Below are 17830 nucleotides of genomic sequence, written 5' to 3' on the forward strand. Positions count from 1 at the left end.
TATATCTAAGAAAGACGAACAATTTTCTGTCCATGGGGGAACCACTCTTCCAAAGACACCTCAAAATTAAAAACCTGTGACAGTTCTTTTCGAAAATGTACATATCAATAAAATAAAAGACATGGGCTTGGTTAATGTCATGCAACATATGATTCTTTAATATTCATAGCAAATTTCATTTTTCACAATAAGAAGGAAATCATGCAAATTAACTAAACCAACTAACTAAATAAATAAACCAAAAAATTAATAAATGTTAAAATACATGTATCATATTTTCAAAAGGTACCTTCATGACATTTTCTGCATAAGGTACAGCTGCTTCTCTCCTTTCCACTTCTTTTTCATTTATTATTTTGAAACGAAATATTCCATCCCACCTCTTTCTAAATACAGGGGAAAAAATAATGGTCGTAAAACTTGAAATGTTAAATAAAGGTATGAGTTTTTTGTGACTAGACTGCATGATTTCATTAACATATGAACATAAAAGATCACACAAATGCTCAGTCTTAGTTTTTGAATTTACTGAACATTGTATCTAACTGTATCAACATGATATGAAATTTATATATATTATATGCATAAATGTGTGGTGGAAAATGGTAACATGCGGGATGTACATGTATCATGGCATCAAAAACATCAGGCTTTTGATCATTTGAACTGCTATACTTGTCTTTCGGCTTGAAGACTACTGGATCAGTGGTCTTACTAAATCTTTGTAAATTAGTATTTTCACATGAAAGCCAGTAAAGTGCTTAAAATGTACAGTTAACCTAAAAACTTCTTATGCAGACATACACACATTGTACATGTTTAACATAAAAGTACACTGCAAAGAAATGACAAATTGTGGCAGCTCAAATAATTGGCACAAGTGCAATTACACAAGCAAACTTTTTGAGTCGCTTTAAGTTTCCGAAGACATTACAACTGTGATCCATATATCTATATCTATATACGGCTTGTGTCTGTCTGTCTGTCTGTCTGTCTGTCTGTGTGTTCGCCATGCACGGCCAAAGTTCTAGATGGATCTGCTTCAAATTTGGTGGGCATATTCAGGTAGACCCCGGACACAATCTGGTCGATGAAAATGTTCAACACGTGCTCTCAGCGCGCAGCGCTGAACCAATTTTGGTTTTTCTGTACATCCATTCCCAGTAACTCTTCATTATCTTCTCCAGTGTTTTGCGCGTTTATCTTCCTTCCTTCGTTTGCCGGCGTACGAAGCCGGGTATTTGGCTCTACTTCTTCCCGGCAAAGCCGGGTACCCGGCGAAGCGGGTATTCATCTAGTATCATATATACTGACAAGTGTTAATAATGGCTAAGTCCTGAAGGCAGGATATTGTTTAAACCAAAATAAACATCTGTCCAGCTTCTATTTTGACCCTTAAACAGTAAACAGACATCACCTAGTAATGGTTAAAAACAAAAATCTGGGTAAAAATGTCATATTCAAGAAAAAATGTATAAGGCTTATCTTAAATAATTCCAACAATGAATACTCATGATTTTCTGCAATAACAAGTAGGGGAATTATGGCAGGCACACACAAACCGTTCCCTTTTTACCCAAAAAAAACAACAGCATAATTATCAAAAGAAAATTTCAACAACTACTCATGATATCCTGCTATAACAGTTACCTTGCATTTATTCAAGGTAGACACAAAATGCCAGCTGTAGTTGTTATAAGTCATAAAAAAAACTTAACTGGCTTTGATTTCACTGGGCATTGGCTGACTGTTCAGAGCCGACAGAATGTTGCGGGCAGTCAGCTCGGACATGGCGCCTCGCGAATTATGAGTGGCGCTTGCAATGTGAGGCAACGCCACACAGTTATCTAGCGTCAGCAGGGGACTATCTGTAGGCAGCGGCTCAGGTGTCGTCACATCCAACCCTGCTGCTCCAATCTCCCCGGACACCAGGGCTTGGTAGAGGTCATCCTGCTGGACAACACCGCCCCGACTTGTGTTGATGAAGACTGACGTCTTTTTCATCTTCTTGAACAAGTCTTTGTTGAACATCTCCTTGGTATCAGGTGTCAGGGCGACACATGCCAGGACAAAGTCAGAGGCTGCTAACACCTCATCTAGAGACCTGAACTCTGCACCGATTTCTTTGGCTTCTGCCGGACGCTCAGCAAAATCTGTGTACAGCATGCAGTTCACGGCAAAGGGTTTCAGGCACCGTGCGACAGCCATGCCAATACGACCAAATCCCACAATTCCCACAGTAGAACCTTCCAGTCCTGGACCACATAACCACATTGGCTTCCACGTTCCCCACAGTCCATTCTCCACAGCACGTATGGCTGCACAAAAACAAACACAACCAAATACATCTTAGTAAAACAAAACAAACAAGAGAGACCGACACACACACAGAGGTCCGAGCAATCGCAAATGTGTCGTACATGCCAGAACCGAAAAAAAGACATTGGAGCTTTAACAACAACCTCCCACACAGAGAGAAAGATACCCAGCCAGCCACAAAGCTGTCAATGCTGCGTTGAAGCATGGGAATAAATACAGATTCTTGTATTTGTCTCTGGGGATCCTGCCCAACCTATTAAATATGGTAAAGGCTACCAGTAAGCTACTTTTAGCACTCAAAGAGAATGAAAGTCGCTTGTTCATTTCAATGCTTGTTATTCTCTCAGGTGCCAGGAGACTGGTTCCGAATAACTCTCACTTAATTATTCAAATAACACATGTCGTATGTATTTAGAGCGCTTACTTCCCTTTGTTTATTAGAATACTTTTAGGACTGCTTAGCAATCCAAGAAAAAGTCAAACCCCAAACACAAGTGTGTCCTTAGCTCACCTTCCTTCAGGCGCCGTGAAGTGGCCAACAGCAAGGCCACAGTTAGCTCTGCCACAGCATTGGTCAGCACATTTGGTGTGAAGCCAACCTTGACCCCTCGCTCTGCACAGGCCTGAAGGTCAACGTGATCATAGCCGACCGACATGGTGCCTACTACTTTCAGGCTGGTACCTGGAAATAAAGTCTGAATGTGTACACAATTGTACAGGGCGACCCCCAAAAAGTGCAACTCACAAACATGCTAATAACTTCTACATATCTATGAAGCGAATTACTTTATATTTGGTGTACATTAACTTCAGTGAATGCATGGCCAGTCCACAACGTAGCAAGCATGTAGGTCAAATGGACTCTTGGGCTCTTTCAAAAGAAAACTCCGAATTCGGGGATCGACTCAACAGTACGAGGTTTGAAATTAAGCGGTAGCCAAACTACTCTGATTTCAGCCACCCAGATTGTTACCTCGTGGGTTATTTGAATTAGGACCTATATATCATAACCAACCTTAGACAATCAGTGACTTCAATACAGAAATTACAGGCAGGATCAGGGCATTTCCCTTGGAGGAATGCGTTCATGTCATTGATGAATTTTGCGCGCCAAGTGTGATTTTACAACGACGACGGGGGACATTTTCCTAGGCATTTGAGTTCAGCGAATATCTTCATAGTTGTTGTGCATGACCTTCAGTGTGTTCACGACCATTCCCCAGAGTTTCCTGTCAACAGGTTAAATGGTCCAAAATGTCTCTCCAAAATGCCACGGTGTTCCAAATTATCCCTCCGAAATTGTCAAAGACACGAACGCAATCATGTCTAGGGATTGCCCTGAACTTGCCTTGTATAACTACTGTCTTCAGGTCACCTATGACCTGGGGGAGGGGGAGTGTTTTTGTATACTCTGACATTCAGATAATCCAAAAGGTAAAAGCCTGGAGGGTTTAAAACAGGTAAGTATGGGTGTCGCTCAATGTCAAACCTTGTACTGTTGAGTCGATCCTCGAATTTTGTTGAAAGCGCACACAAGTCAGACCAATTGACCTATACATTTGTCACTTTTTGAATCGATTATGCAGAAGCAGAAGCCACGGTACTCCTAGACCAAATATGAATTAATTAGGTCGTCTACATATGTAGAAGTTATTGGAATTTTTGTCGGTTGCACTCTTTTTTTTTTGGGGGGGGGGGAGGGGTGGGGGGTCACCCTGTTTGACATGACAAAATACTGGATGCTAGTTACAGGCTTGTACAATGGAATGTGGGAAATCAACCTCTGTGTGAATCTTTCTGCCTTCCGATCTGTATGCATGTCTGTCTTAGTAAGAGTTTACGAAATGTTCCGAGTGTTTAGTTCTTGTCTTTGTGGACATTGAGCTGCATTGAACTGAAACATGTTTGAAATTGAACTATGTACGTGTACATTGCTGTCGAGGGGTCTTTCTAATGTGGCCTTCCTCCTCAGTAAGTGAGTAACATTAAAAATAAAAGACAATTTATTCATTCTCTCATAGCTTCTCAAAGATTCTAATGGGAGGAGGAGGGGGGGTCGGTGAACTTGAGGAGGGATAGGGGACTTGAGCTGATAGCAAGTTCAGGAGGCCACAGTTTATCATGCACCTGTCTTATCAAGCTCATCCTTCTTCTGCCTCGAACACAAAAACAGGCATGTCACTGAAAACGTATGCATCATAAGACAGTGGCCCAGTTTCGTTTGGCTGTTATCTGCACTCAAGGACAAACACAAGATAACTGCTCCCATGTAAAATTGAAACACTGTCTACTGACCCGGCTGCATAATCATAATTCACCAGTGATATACGCTGAGAGCAGAAAATGACATACATACATACATACATATATACATACATACAGAGTGACCCAAAAAAATGCAACCCATAAAAATGCTAATACGCATCTGCTACCCCCCACCCCTCCCCCCCCCCCCCCCCCCCCACCTCTTTTATTTTTTTTTATCTTTATTTTTTATTTTATTTTTTATTTTTCTCCTTTTATTTTATTTTATTTTTTTTTAAATTTTATTTTATGTTGGACACACACTTGCACTTCGCCAACATGTTAGTAATGGTCAATTCATTGATCGCTGAACATTATTGGAAGAAAAAAAAAAGAAGAAGTACGAATTACTTTATATTTGGTCAACATTAACTTTCGTTTATGCATGATCCTATCACCAAGTTTCAAATTTATAGGCCGAGTGGTCCGATTTGTCTGCTCTTTAAAATAAAATTGAAAAAAAATCAGGGATCGGCTGAACAGAAAGAGGTTCGACATTGAGCGGTATATCGGTAGCCACGCTCACGCTATGTGGGACTGCCTGTCTGAAGGATAAACTCTAAAGGCAAAAATGGGCGAATGACTGTAATTTTGTTTGCTTGCTTGCTTGTGTGCAGAACTAGCTGTGGAACTGAAAGATTAATAAAAATGAACCAACCCGCGTTTTATGTTTATCAGCGGGCATGTTTAAGATTTTTTGTCGGTCTCTCCGAGAGAGAGAGAGAGAGAGAGAGAGAGAGAGAGAGAGAGAGAGAGACAGACAGACAGACAGACAGACAGACAGACAGACAGACAGACACTGACAGACAGACAGGGATATCCTGAAGACGGGGCGAGAGAGAGAGAGAGAGAGAGAGAAACAGACAGACACTGACGGACATGCCGGGATATCCTGAAGACTGAGACAGACAGAGAATAGAGCAGGGGCGTGCGTGCATGCAAAAGTGTACGTTTACCTTCCTGCCTAGTACTTGAGGACTTATGAATGAATGAGTGAGTGAGTGAATGCGTGTGCGTCAGTGTGTGTGTGTGTGTGCGTGCGCGTGTGTGTGTGTGAGAGAGAGAGAGTGAGAGAGAGAGAGAGAGAATAGTACTACGTACGTGCGCGCTAGTGTGGCCGCACAATGTGCGGACGTGCAGCCTATTTGTGTTTTCACCAACCTCTCCCGCATCACGGAAATTATGGGGATTTCCCAAGACTTACCAGCAGCATCCAAGAGTTCGCCATCGATCTTCTCCGTCAGCAAACAGAAGAGAGCATCAACGCCTTTCACGCTGGAAAGAAGTTCATTCCTTGGGATAGGGTCGTCCTTATTCCACTGTGCAACCTCGCACTGTGTCTTTAATAGAGTCGGCCCACTTTCAGGCACACGACGGGTGATGAAAACTTTGGGTTTTGTCGACATGCTGGATATTCTTTGACACGAAATCACTCGCAGATGAGATGATAAAGAGTTTGCAACACCGCCGTTCAACACACGAATGGTTAGGAAACTTCTTAGGCGTGTTATCATGTCCACTGTCTGGGCGAGTGTACGAGTGCAGAGTTTGTTTGACGGGCAAGGGGTGCAACTCTCATGACTCTAAATTGTCGTCTGCTACGACTTTGGAAAGGTTTCTTTGCGGTCACTTCAAAGTTCTTACATTGGTTTTTGATCAACTCCTATTTACATTTTGTAGACTGCAATATTTGCATGAAATTGAGGGTCGGAGAAAAATACTTAACTATCTTACTTGCACTTGCACTAAACTACAGTAAGGAATACAGTTGAGTACATGTACAGTAAAACAAAAAATCTCTTGTTTCTGTTATTTTTTGTTTCACCTCAGTGTGTTGCATTTTGCATTGTGTCTAACAGTAAAATGCATTTGTAAAACATTATAAAACACACACGTGTACAGACACCCATAAACATAGTCATGCTCCAACACAGCCTGTCCCAAAGTCTCCACAACACAAGACTACATTTCAATAAGTTTATTTCAGCATCACAAATCAAATTATCAAACATCAAAAGACAACACTATACAGGAAAAGGTTTTTTTTAAATAATAATAATAAAGTAGATGTGTACTGCCGGGCAGTACATACCCCAAGCGAAGTCGTCCATCTGTGTGTACATGATTCTCTCTCTCTCTCTCTCTCTCTCTCTCTCTGTCTTAAAATGTGTCATCGATGACGTGTTTTCATACTTGCTAATGCGGCAGGCTAATCATGACGTCAAATTGAAACTTCTTGAAGTCTCTCAGAAAGGGACATGAAAACCATGTGGGGGTTACTGGTTTGGGCTGAAAAAAAACCCAACTCCACCTAAAATTCAAGCGCCTATGGGGCTGAATTATGCAGCATAAATTGTGAAACATCAGGATATCTCACACTTTCAATTCTGCCATCATGTCAAATCTGACAACAAACCTACCCACAAAATGTCATAAATATCGGTGTAGAATTGAGACTTAACGGTTTTTAACTGCCAAAAATAAGTTTTTTTGACTGGAATAGTTTGTCTTGAAATTCAGTTTGGGACAACGGACCCACCCACTAAATTTCATAAAGATAGGTGAAAATTTAAATGTAACGGTTTTTAACTGCCAAAATTATGTTTTTCTTCTGGAAAAGTATGGAGTGAAAATCAGTTGGGGACAACGAACCTACCCACAAAATTTCATAAATATCGATGAAGAATTGAGATTTAACGGTTTTTAACTGCCAAAAATAAGGTTTTTTGTCTGGAAAAGTATGTCTTAAAATTCAGTTTGGGACAACGGACCCACCCACTAAATTTCATAAAGATAGGTGAAGAATTGAAATTTAACGTTTTTTAACTGCCAAAATTATGTCTTTCTTCTGGAAAAGTATAGAGTGAAAATCAGTTGGGGACAACGAACCTACCCACAAAATTTCATAAATATCGGTGAAGAATTGAAATTTAACGGTTTTTAACTGCCAAAATTATGTTTTTCTTCTGGAAAAGTATGGAGTGAAAATAAGTTGGGGACAACAAACCTACCTTTAAAATTTCATAAGAATCAGTGAAGAAATAGGATTTAACGATTTTTTAACGGCCTTTAAATCATTGGTGATGTCATCATAACCCAGTCGTTGTAGTTGTCGTCGTAGTTGTTGGTGTTGTTGTTGTCATGTTCGTTGTCGTGATTGTTGTTGTTCTCGTGTTGTTGTTTTTGTTGTTGTTGTTGTTGTTGTTGTTGTTGTTGTTGTCGTCGTCGTCGATGTCATTTGTTGTTGTTGTTGTTATCGTCGTCGTCGTCATCGTCGTCGTTGTCAGAGGTTATTTCTAAAGATTTCATTGATAGTCTTTGTTCTCGTCACCAAGACTTGCTAAGAACAAGCTTGGAACAGCAAGAGTTCCAAGAACAAGATTAGAACAACTCATTACATCATTACCAGTACGTCATTTGTATTTAGAACACACTTTAGAAAAAAACTCTTCAGCTACAAACCAGTCACCCTCACATGTCGGAGGTGTTTGTCTAAACCACTTACTGAAATGTTTTGAGGTTTAATGACCATACACATGTTGAACCGGTGAGTGTCTTCCGCTGCTTAATTCGCAAATAACTATTTTATTAAAGTCCGCTTGAAACGCTCAAAGATGAAATTCCATGTTAAAAAGTGACAAAAGTTTCACATTTTCCCGTTGTAACAGCTTCCGATGATATTATATGAAAATTCTGATCCTCTGAGAGGATTCCCCGAAACAAAATCAGTTTGTACGCCTAATTTTAATAGAATTGTCCAAACAGTGTCGCTAATATTGTGCTAAAAGATGAATTCTAGAACAATGTTCACAGACAGACACCACTTGGCAAAAAAATTTTCAGTGCTGGGAGATGAAAAAAAAAACTACCTCGCTACGCGCGGGCTTCGCCCGCGCTCCGCTTGGATAAATAAATAACAACAACTGGTGTACTGCTGAAACAGAGAGACAGACAGACACTATGTCAACATAACTCTAACAGTCATGGAAAAAGAATCAGATAGAAGAAAAGAACACAAGGACAGTAACTCTGCATTAAGATGTAATATGCAACATGGCAGAATTACAGGAAAAATCTTTTAAAAAGATGGGGACATTTACCAAAAAAATAGAGAAACGGAGAAAGAGAAAACGTATCTTTCATTCTTTTATCCACAGATATCCACACAGACTCTGTGCAAGAACCTGGCCCTGGCAGAAATGATCTCATCAAACTTACTGTGTTTTTGTTGTTCTTACTTTGTTACAGCTGAATTTGGCAGAGAGTATTTTGAGATATTTTGTGCAGATAAATCTTGACTGACCCCATTCAAGCATACTTTTTTAGAACTAGAAGTTGAGAAAAATGACAGAACCTGTCTATGAAACATTGAAGTCTTTTACAAATTTATGATGCTGAAAATGCAATGAACTGTCCTTTAATGCCTGTCTTTCCTTTATGAAAACAAAACCGACTTGTGTCCTGATTCCTAAAAAGTATCGCATTGTCAGCACATACATGTATATATATGTCGTGCCGAATTCACGGAATTGCCGAATTCGCGGAATCAGCAACATTTTTGCCGATTTCGCGTGATCGGCAAAACGCTGCCCAATACGTGAAATCGGCAGCGTTTAGCCGAAATCGCGTAAAGGCTTCTAAAATTTGCCCATTTTGCGAAATCGGCAGCCACTTTTTGGTTTTAAAGTACTCAAAAGCCTGGGATATCATCACACTTAGACAACTAGATACTCCAATGGATAGATATCGCAATAATCGATAAGTTATGGCAAGTTATTGCAGAAAGTGTAGTTTTCGTGCATTTCCGGAGTTATGCTCGACACAGACCAACATAGACCATACAAAACATAGTAGGGAGGTAAAGCAATGTTAATGCAATGTTATGGTGACACAAAAAGTAACAGACTGGCTGTCGCTTTTGCGAAATGGGCAAATTTTTGAAGCCTTTCCGCATTTTCGGCAAAACGCTGCCGATTTCACGTAATGGGCAGCGTTTTGCCGATTACGCGAAATCGGCAAAAATGTTGCCGATTACGCGAATTCGGCAATTCCGTGAATTCGGCACGACATATATATATAATCAAAAATCGAATGATTTCTGAAACCCAACACTCAAAATTTAACAATGAAATCATTCACTTGTTTTAACTTTTTCCTGCCAGAATGTACATCAAAGATTATCTTTCTTCTACATAACGGAGGGGTAATCAAAACAAGTACATGTAATCATGGATTACAAATACATTATTGCACTTTGAAATTACAGCAGAAAGTACAAAATGCACATCTAACAACACAATGCTCTGGATCTCAAACCTCTTGTGTGCAGTTAATGTACATACTCAATGTTCAACATTTACACTTACACTACAAAGTGGAAATTCATCAACATCTAATCATAGAGATAGGGGAGACACGGACAGACAAAAAGGGTACAGACAGAGAGGAAGAGAAGAATCAGATGGAATCAAATTAAGAACCAATTACTGTACTAATAATACATCACAGTCTCATAGTGAATTAGCCCGCCATCAGGCATGGGAATTGAAAATTGTAAAAAAGGCTGAAAATTTATACAGGGCCTAGCATTGGAAAAAGTGAGTTCAGCTTACAAAGGCGGGGGTCTGGGGACCGCAGGAGGCCCCCAGTGGGGTCCAGGGGCAAAGCCCCCCGAATTTGAAGATTTTTTTAGAGATTTTTTACCTAAAATGACCCCACCCCAAAGAAGATTGAGCAACTAAATTATGCCTTCACAGAAATAGCAACCTTTCGGAGCCACAGTCCGTATCAGCACATTACTTCTTCTGACTTGCTTCCGCCTTCGGAACGAAATCCAGCCATTCCCACTTCCAGGAATACCTGGATTCTTTCTCACTGAATGGCTGACCACGTTCAACAATGTCGCTTCGAGACATTATTTCAAGTCTAGAGCCACAAAACACCGGCACAAAGCATGCTCGCGCGATGCCAGAGGAAGTGCGTGCTGAAGCAAACTGTCAAACCGATTGAGAATTGAACCGAACAGCGCACAAAACGAAAGCTGGGACTGTTTGGGTTTACCGTTTGGGAATAACAGGTTTTTGCATTTCGGCGTACACCAAATCCAATTCCGCGTACTGGAGATGTTATTTTGGCGTAAAGTACGCCGAACGGCTTACAATGCTAGGCCCTGTTTATAACTGAAGACGCGAAGCGTCAAGTCGACGGCGCAAAGCGCCTAGCCTTACTAGGGAGGTCCGGGTAAAATATTTTCTCCAAAGAACCCAGATGGCGCAATCTGGTGTCATCTGAGCTCCAAGTTTGCCATTAAATTCTGTTTTTAGAATCAGAGTTTTTAGTACCAATTTTTGCTTTTTTGATTTTTTGAATAAAAAAAACCAAAACATGTATTATATGGTTTAAATTTAAAAAAAAAATTGATCTGTTGAGACAAACAGGAAAATGTAACTTGTAACACAATCTGTGCAATCTGGTTTACCTCTACCAATCTGGTTTACTTTCAAACATAAAGGTTCAAGTAACTGAGGCTGGCGGTAGCAGTGCGTGAACAAAGTACGGAAAGTTTTCGCGGGCTTTTGCGCAAAGGCAAAAATAACCAGTGCTTTTTGTGTGCCTTCCCCCTTTATTATTTCGGCGGACACCTTTGCTTTTTCGGCGGAACAAACAAAAAATTCGGCGGCGGACAATTCCCATGCCTGGCTATTTCTAAACCAACAGAACTTAGTTCAGAAGAAAAAAAGTCTCTCAAACAAATGAGGCCCTTTGGTTATTTGAAAAAAAAGTCTGTCAAACGAGCTAATCTAAAATTGCCTTTTTGTAAAGTCATTTCATGAAGTTCCACTGCTCATGTTGGCATTTGTAGAGACTTTCCAACAGGCTGCAAAAAGAAAGAAAAGAAAAAATGTTCAATACTGCTGTTTTTAACACGCGATCTTTTCTTAAAATGTGCCTATGCCTTTTCCATTTCGGCCTCCTGAACACCCACACCCATGCATCCACACATACCCACGCACCCACACACCCACACAAACACACACACACACTGAACTGGGTGGAACAAACAGTTTTACTGGATCTTTGGAAGATGCTTGTTTCAGGACTGATTAAGAGTGTAGGACTTTACTGTGGAACAAATTTGTCATGTCAGAGACTCTTTATCTGTCAGTATTACAAATAGCAAAAGCTTATTCAATCTGAAGGATATGTATATTGTTAAGATAGGCACCAGGGATGGTAGGCTGAGGGGGGAAAGGTGGTGTGTGGTGGCAGGGGAAAAAAAGCATGTGTGTGTGTGTGTGTGTGTGTGTGTTGTGTGTGTGTGTGTGTGTGTGTGTGTGTGTGTCTGTCTGTCTGTCTTTGTGCGTGTGTGTGTTTGTCAATGTGTCTGTGTGTGTGTGTGAATGCGTTCACCACTGTGTGCATGCGTGTGTGTGTATGTGCGCACAAAGTATGTACATGTATGTTCATAATGACCAAAGTCAGCAGCCTGTGAGACTCACCCTGATAAAGATGTGTGAGGGCAGCATGCTGTAGATCAGGTCGTCCATGGTTCCCGGATAGCGCAGCATGTTGACATGCAGTCTGGGTAGCGCCACCTGGCCGGCCACCAGGGGGAAGAAGTTGTACAGCAGTCGGTATTCCTCCGCTGGCAGAACTCGGAAACGTGTCTGATGAAACACATTTGATTTTGTGATGCAAAATACATAGAATAAGAGTATGTCCTTTAACCTTTTCATAGCTCTGGTGCATAACTCTTGACAACCTGTTAAAAAAACATGTAAATTATGTTCAGACATGTTAAGTGATTTCCCAGGTACATGTATAAGTTTCTTTGTAACTTTGAAAAAAGCAAGCACACATGACAACAGCATACTCAGGATGTATGAGTGTATGTGCATATGTGTGTGTGTGTGTGTGTGTGTGTGTGTGTGTGTGTGTGTGTGTGTGTGTGTGTGTGTGTGTGTGTGTGTGTGTGTGTGTGTGTGTGTGTGTGTGTGTATGTGTGTGAACAGTCTTTTTAATGTCTTTGTTTGTTTGTCTGTCTGTGTCTGTTGCTTAAAAAGAAAAAAAAAATACAAAAAATTCCTTTTATTCATTTATAAAACACAACCCAACACAAACTATTCACATGGTTATCCAACCCTTACAAATTGACAATCTGAAAAAGATGAAATGTGATGATAATTTCTAATTGCATACTTTAGAATTTCCAGGTTGTCATTTCTTTTTTCACTGTGAACATTATGATCTAAGAAGTGTGGTAAAATTCTGTTTTGCCTGACTTGACTAAGCAGCCAACATAGCCTCCACTAACATGAACACTCCCTCTTTCAAATCACGTCAGTCTCACTCACCTGTTTGTTTCCAGAGAACATGAAGTTATCGGTGGACTCCATGTTTATCTCTAACTCCTGCACGTAGGCCGTGCGATTGCGGATGACGTAGGTCAAAGGCAAGAGAGTCTTGACGCGGCCGAAGGCTGGAAGCTGAAGATGCACGGAGATTGGGATGTGCTCGATGTTTACTGTCGGCAGTGGGAAGGACGTGCTGACGTAGGGTGTGTCCTCCCCTTGTCTGTTGAAAGCCAAAACACAATGCCCGTTCATGCTGGTCAAAGAATGCATCAGTTACCCTAAGCAAAAATAAACTGACAAATGACTTTGTGGAATTCTAGTTACATACTTTACTGACTATCATGTTGACAAGTACATAACATACATCACAGAATGCTTGACAAAATCAGACTGAAAACCAAATGGTCTGTGCAGTTACTTTTGAGCAATTACTTCTTTTTATCAACTCTGAAAAAGTTACAAATTCATCAAAATAGGAAATGATTTTCCACAGAGCTTAATTCCTCTTGCTGCTATTTCTTGTTCATCTGCTTCTTCAAAAATTACACAAAGAAGTCTGGACTATCGTTTCATGTGAACACACACAGCAAAACTGGAAATCTGTTCAACATGTAGTTTACGCACCTGCGCCAGTGAATGGTGTATGTTCCCATGGCAACAGAGGGCTGGATGCAGGAGGCTGCCACCAACCACAGACACTCAGAGGCACACTCTGTCTTGTTCAGTTGCACTGCACAAATAGCCCAACATCAAACACCAATGTAACAACAATCACACAGGTTTCCGTTACCGTTAGGTCAAACAATTTCAGTGAAAGATCCACTCAAAACAGGACAACGCTGCGGCAAGAGAAAAAAACCACTTCCAACATAACTTTCATCTGACCAAAATACCAAACCAGGGCAATCACTGTTCTTTTGCTGAGGCTGAAAATCACTTTTTCATTCAATGCTTCTTTTTGTTTGAGGTGTCAGGAGACATGTTTCACTTTCATAATCCCTTTTGTCTTGCAATTTCACATCACCTTGAATTTGAAACTCATTTTCCCATGACTCACAGTAAACAAAAACACACAAAAACAATCAAACAAACAGTGGAGTCCTGCATTCAAAGTTAACAGAGAATTCTACGAAATTGCAATCCTCTAATTTTAACCAATGCTACATGGAGCTTGCATGCATTTCACATACCTCCTTCAACTTGGGAATCAAACACATCACTGGCCGTCTTGATATATTCACTCTGCAAAGAAAAAATAGTTAAAAGGATTTGCAAATGGTAATACAACAACATGAAGACATGGAGGGATGGACACTTCTACACTTACTAATGTACTGTAATTATAAGTGATAACTTCATTAAAATAAAATTGAATGCTTAAAATGTCCTCTCTTCATATGAAACCAACACTTGTTTTTTTGTTCACCACATATCATTATTTTGCACTTTTAAATCAGCTAAACATACCACAAACCCTCTTCAACAAACATCTGCATCACAGAAATTTTCTACAGGTCTAGATGTTTATTCCTTTGATCCATAACTCTAAGGCTAAATGTTGTCCAAAGAAGCCAAGGGGTTATCACATGGGGACAAATCTGACTAAAAATATGTCATTGATCAACAAGAAATGGGGAGACAGTGAGAGGCAGCTAGTTTACCAGAGTGACGCTGGATGTTTTGATGTCAACAGGCCAGGGTGACGTACAGCGGATGTCCGTCATCAGCAGGAACGGTTCCTCTGCATGCACCGCCTCCAATGCCTCGAACTGTCAAACACACAAGTTATGGGTCAAGCAATGTGTTTCTTTCCTAGTCTTCTCCTGTAATCTTTCGTATTGCTTGAGAAGCTTTGTGCATGCCGATGTGGCATGCAGTCACCTACTTTTGTTGTAATCACGTTTGATCAAGCCATTGCACGATGTAAAAAGAAGTAAACCGTGTTTTTCTTGTTGTGACCCGTTTTGTGGAGCGTTAATATTTTTATGTGTAATTCACGTGCTCCTTGTTCAGTTGTTGTGACCTGGTTTTGGTCGGAGCGTCACAAACTGCGTCGTTTTAGTTCTAGAACACCGTGAGATTCACGTGCTCTTTTCCGTGTCTTGATTTTGAGGTGAGCCCTGCGAATCTGCGTTGCAAGTTTTAGAATACGTGTGACTCACGTGTTTTTAGCTTTGTGATGTCAGCTAGTTCCTTGGTCTTCTTTCTGTTAAATATACCGTTTTAAGTTTTGAGCATGCACGGAGTGCGTGATCGGTTACTGATTGGTTGTAAAATAGTAGTTTCACCCGATTCTGTCTTAGGAATGTTGTTGGTTGGTCAATCCGGTGACCTTTGACTTTTGAATAACTATTCCATGTTAGGTTTTTGTTTCCATAAATACCGCTGCTTGACTCCTGTCTCGTCAGTCGATCTGAGGGTTTTAGGAAGCGTTTGGTTTTGATGTAAACGTATGAAGGTTATCAAGTGAACCAACGGAGTGTTTCTTATGTTTTAACGTCAACGTAATGTTCTTGGAGACAGTTGTTTCTCAAGTGTGAATCGTTTTGTGCCCTTCGTTTGTGAGGCAACACGTTTTGGTACTGCTGGTCAACCCACACAGCGCATAAGGTAATTTTGTTGTTACTTGTTTGTGTTGTGTTTTGGTCGCCATTTTGTAATGACTTTGTGAGTTGTTTATGTATAACGTGAGTTGAAAGTCTGACTTGTTGTAGTGTTTCTTTATTGTGTGTTCAATTGTTCTAGTGTTGTGAACGTACAGCAATGTTTTGTAGACGCTAGAAAGTCGCTAATGTTTATGATAACTTGTGTTTTCTGTGGTTAACGAAGTTCGAAGTGAAACGTTTTTCTCTGACTTTTTCAGCCTTACGTTAAAAGAATTTAGGTAAAAGAAGCTTGCGGTCTGTGGTGATCGTTTGTAAACGGGCTTATTTCTTGTAACGTTATTGAGGGAAAGTGGATGAGTAAATATCTTGTTTGTGACTTTGATTAACGCAGGAACATTGTCGTTAGGAGACTTTTTGGTATGACACTGACAGTTTGCTTTGTATTCCTGGCCTGATGAGTCAACGTTTTGTATTTTTCTGAAAGTAGCCATTTTGGTTTTAAACGTATGTATGCTAAGTTTCTTGAGTATTCTTAGTGCTTATGGTATTGTTGAACGTACGGAACGTAATTCTTTATTGTTGTTGAACGTACAGAACGTAACTCTTTATTGTTGTTGAAGGACTAACCAACGAGTGTTTGGTAATTGTAACTTTCTTGTCTGTTTGTCTTCTCCTGTCTTGTGATTGTTTATTTTTCTTGTTTTTACTTCTCGTGTCTTGTTAATGCATTTGATACTTTTGCCATGTCTAATAATTTGTTTTCTTTTCTCTTTTTCTTTCTGTTCATAAGTTTTTTACCGCAATACGTGGTACTGTAACGATATATATACATTACTGATCCCTAGTGTCAGATGTAAAATAATAAACCAGTACTTTTGCGCGTTATCGCTTGTAACCTGTGTTTGTCATTTCGTATGAACAATATGTAGTACCAGCCTCGCTCACGAAGGCGCGCACAGTAAAAAACTTAGCTGCTGAAGCCCAGTGAAGTAAACATTTTAGTTGCTGTCGCCCAGTAAAAAACTTAGCTGCTGACGCCCAGTGAAAGAACGTTAGCTAAAGTAAACAAACTTAGCTGCTGACGCCCAGTAAAGAACTTTTGTTATTGACGCTCAATGAACGTAAACGTAGCTGTTGATAACCAGCAAAAGACTTTATTGTTACCTGTCACTGTGTTAGTGAACCATAGTTTGACATAGATCAACTTGTCGGTTAGAGATCTTCCTACTCCGTATCCGGCGCATTTTTTGTGACTTTTGTGTATTATCCCAAACGACCCTCAGATCGATTCATTTTACTTTTTAAACAGATAAACCTTATGTAGGTTTTTAGTGCTTTTGAATAAGCGAACATTGTAATGGAGGAGATTCCAGCAGATAAACCATTGGAAGCTTCAGGTTATGACATTAACGGCGATGAAGATGAACATTCTCAAAGGCCTAGGCGTGACATTAAGCCTACTGAAAAAGGTAGAGATTACCAGATTGAGATCAAAACTAGAAACTTTGCAAGACAACGAACATTCTTGGAACGAGCAATCGGTGAGGTAGTAACAGAGCTTAACCAAGAAACTCCTAATCAAGAGTCGTTAACCAGTCAGAAACAAATTGTTTTGAGCATGTACAAGGATCTTGGTGACATAGAGAAAGGTCTTCGTAGTATTGGTAGCGGTGAAACCATTCAGGAAAGTTGGGATGATGTTCAGAGAACAGTTCAGAACATTATGTTTGACATTGATCGAGCTCTTGACAGACAAACGACTAGCGTGCAGGTGGCTAAGGAGCCTACTTCCAGGCATAGCAGTGTTACACCTAGCGTTGGGTCATCCACCCACAAGTCAGCCAGTGGTAAGACTGCCAGCCATAAAGCAGCTAGCATTACGTCAGCCATCCACAAGTCAGCTAGCCACAAGTCAGGTAGCAGGAGATCAGGTAGCCAAGTAGCTTCTCGCGCCGAGTCTCTCCGCTCTAAAAGTGTTAGCTCTGAAGACACTAAATTGGCTCTTAAACTAGAGGCTGCTTCCCTGGCCATAAAAGTGGAAGGTGACGCAATAAAGGAAGCTCAGTTTAGTGAACTGGATCTCTTACAACAACAATATGCTGAGAGAACAGCAGCTAGGCAGACTGAGGAAGCTGAGAGAACTGCAGCTAGGCAGACTGAGGAAGCTGAGAGAACTGCAGCTAGGCAGACTGAGGAAGCTGAGAGAACAGCAGCTAGGCAGACTGAGGAAGCTGAGAGAAATGCAGC

General features: G+C 40.5%; 2 protein-coding genes across 3 annotated transcripts in view; both read right to left on the minus strand.

The window, feature by feature from the left end:
* Positions 1-131: 131 nt before the first annotated feature.
* Positions 132-6169, minus strand: LOC138968968 (glyoxylate reductase/hydroxypyruvate reductase-like). Its single transcript, XM_070341656.1, has 3 exons — positions 5828-6169; positions 2831-3001; positions 132-2318 (listed from the first exon to the last, which is right to left on the minus strand). Exons 1-3 carry the CDS (start codon positions 6135-6137, stop codon positions 1714-1716), a joined length of 1086 nt encoding a protein of 361 aa, XP_070197757.1. The 5' UTR covers positions 6138-6169; the 3' UTR covers positions 132-1713.
* Positions 6170-9691: 3522 nt separating this feature from the next.
* LOC138968963 (trafficking protein particle complex subunit 11-like) overlaps positions 9692-17830 on the minus strand; it is a 64261-nt gene continuing 56122 nt past the window's right edge. For both annotated transcript variants that reach the window (XM_070341649.1, XM_070341650.1), the window contains exons 26-31: positions 14639-14746; positions 14168-14219; positions 13602-13707; positions 12978-13197; positions 12123-12290; positions 9692-11500 (exon numbers count right to left, since the gene is read on the minus strand). In XM_070341649.1, coding sequence (XP_070197750.1) covers positions 11468-11500; positions 12123-12290; positions 12978-13197; positions 13602-13707; positions 14168-14219; positions 14639-14746 — 687 coding nt within the window. In that variant the 3' untranslated portion in view covers positions 9692-11467. The remainder of the gene's footprint in view (positions 11501-12122; positions 12291-12977; positions 13198-13601; positions 13708-14167; positions 14220-14638; positions 14747-17830) is intronic.

This window comes from Littorina saxatilis, linkage group LG6 (genome assembly GCF_037325665.1).
Source record: "Littorina saxatilis isolate snail1 linkage group LG6, US_GU_Lsax_2.0, whole genome shotgun sequence".
NCBI lineage: Eukaryota > Metazoa > Mollusca > Gastropoda > Littorinimorpha > Littorinidae > Littorina > Littorina saxatilis.

Excerpts from the sequence above, each read along its gene's own strand:
- LOC138968968 (XM_070341656.1), bottom strand. The coding sequence starts at position 6,137 with ATGATAACACGCCTAAGAAGTTTCCTAACCATTCGTGTGTTGAACGGC. Across the intron at positions 3,002-5,827 it reads CGAACTCTTGGATGCTGCTG|GTACCAGCCTGAAAGTAGTA; the intron begins GTAAGTCTTGGG and ends CTTTATTTCCAG. Across the intron at positions 2,319-2,830 it reads TTCACGGCGCCTGAAGGAAG|CCATACGTGCTGTGGAGAAT; the intron begins GTGAGCTAAGGA and ends GTTTTTGTGCAG.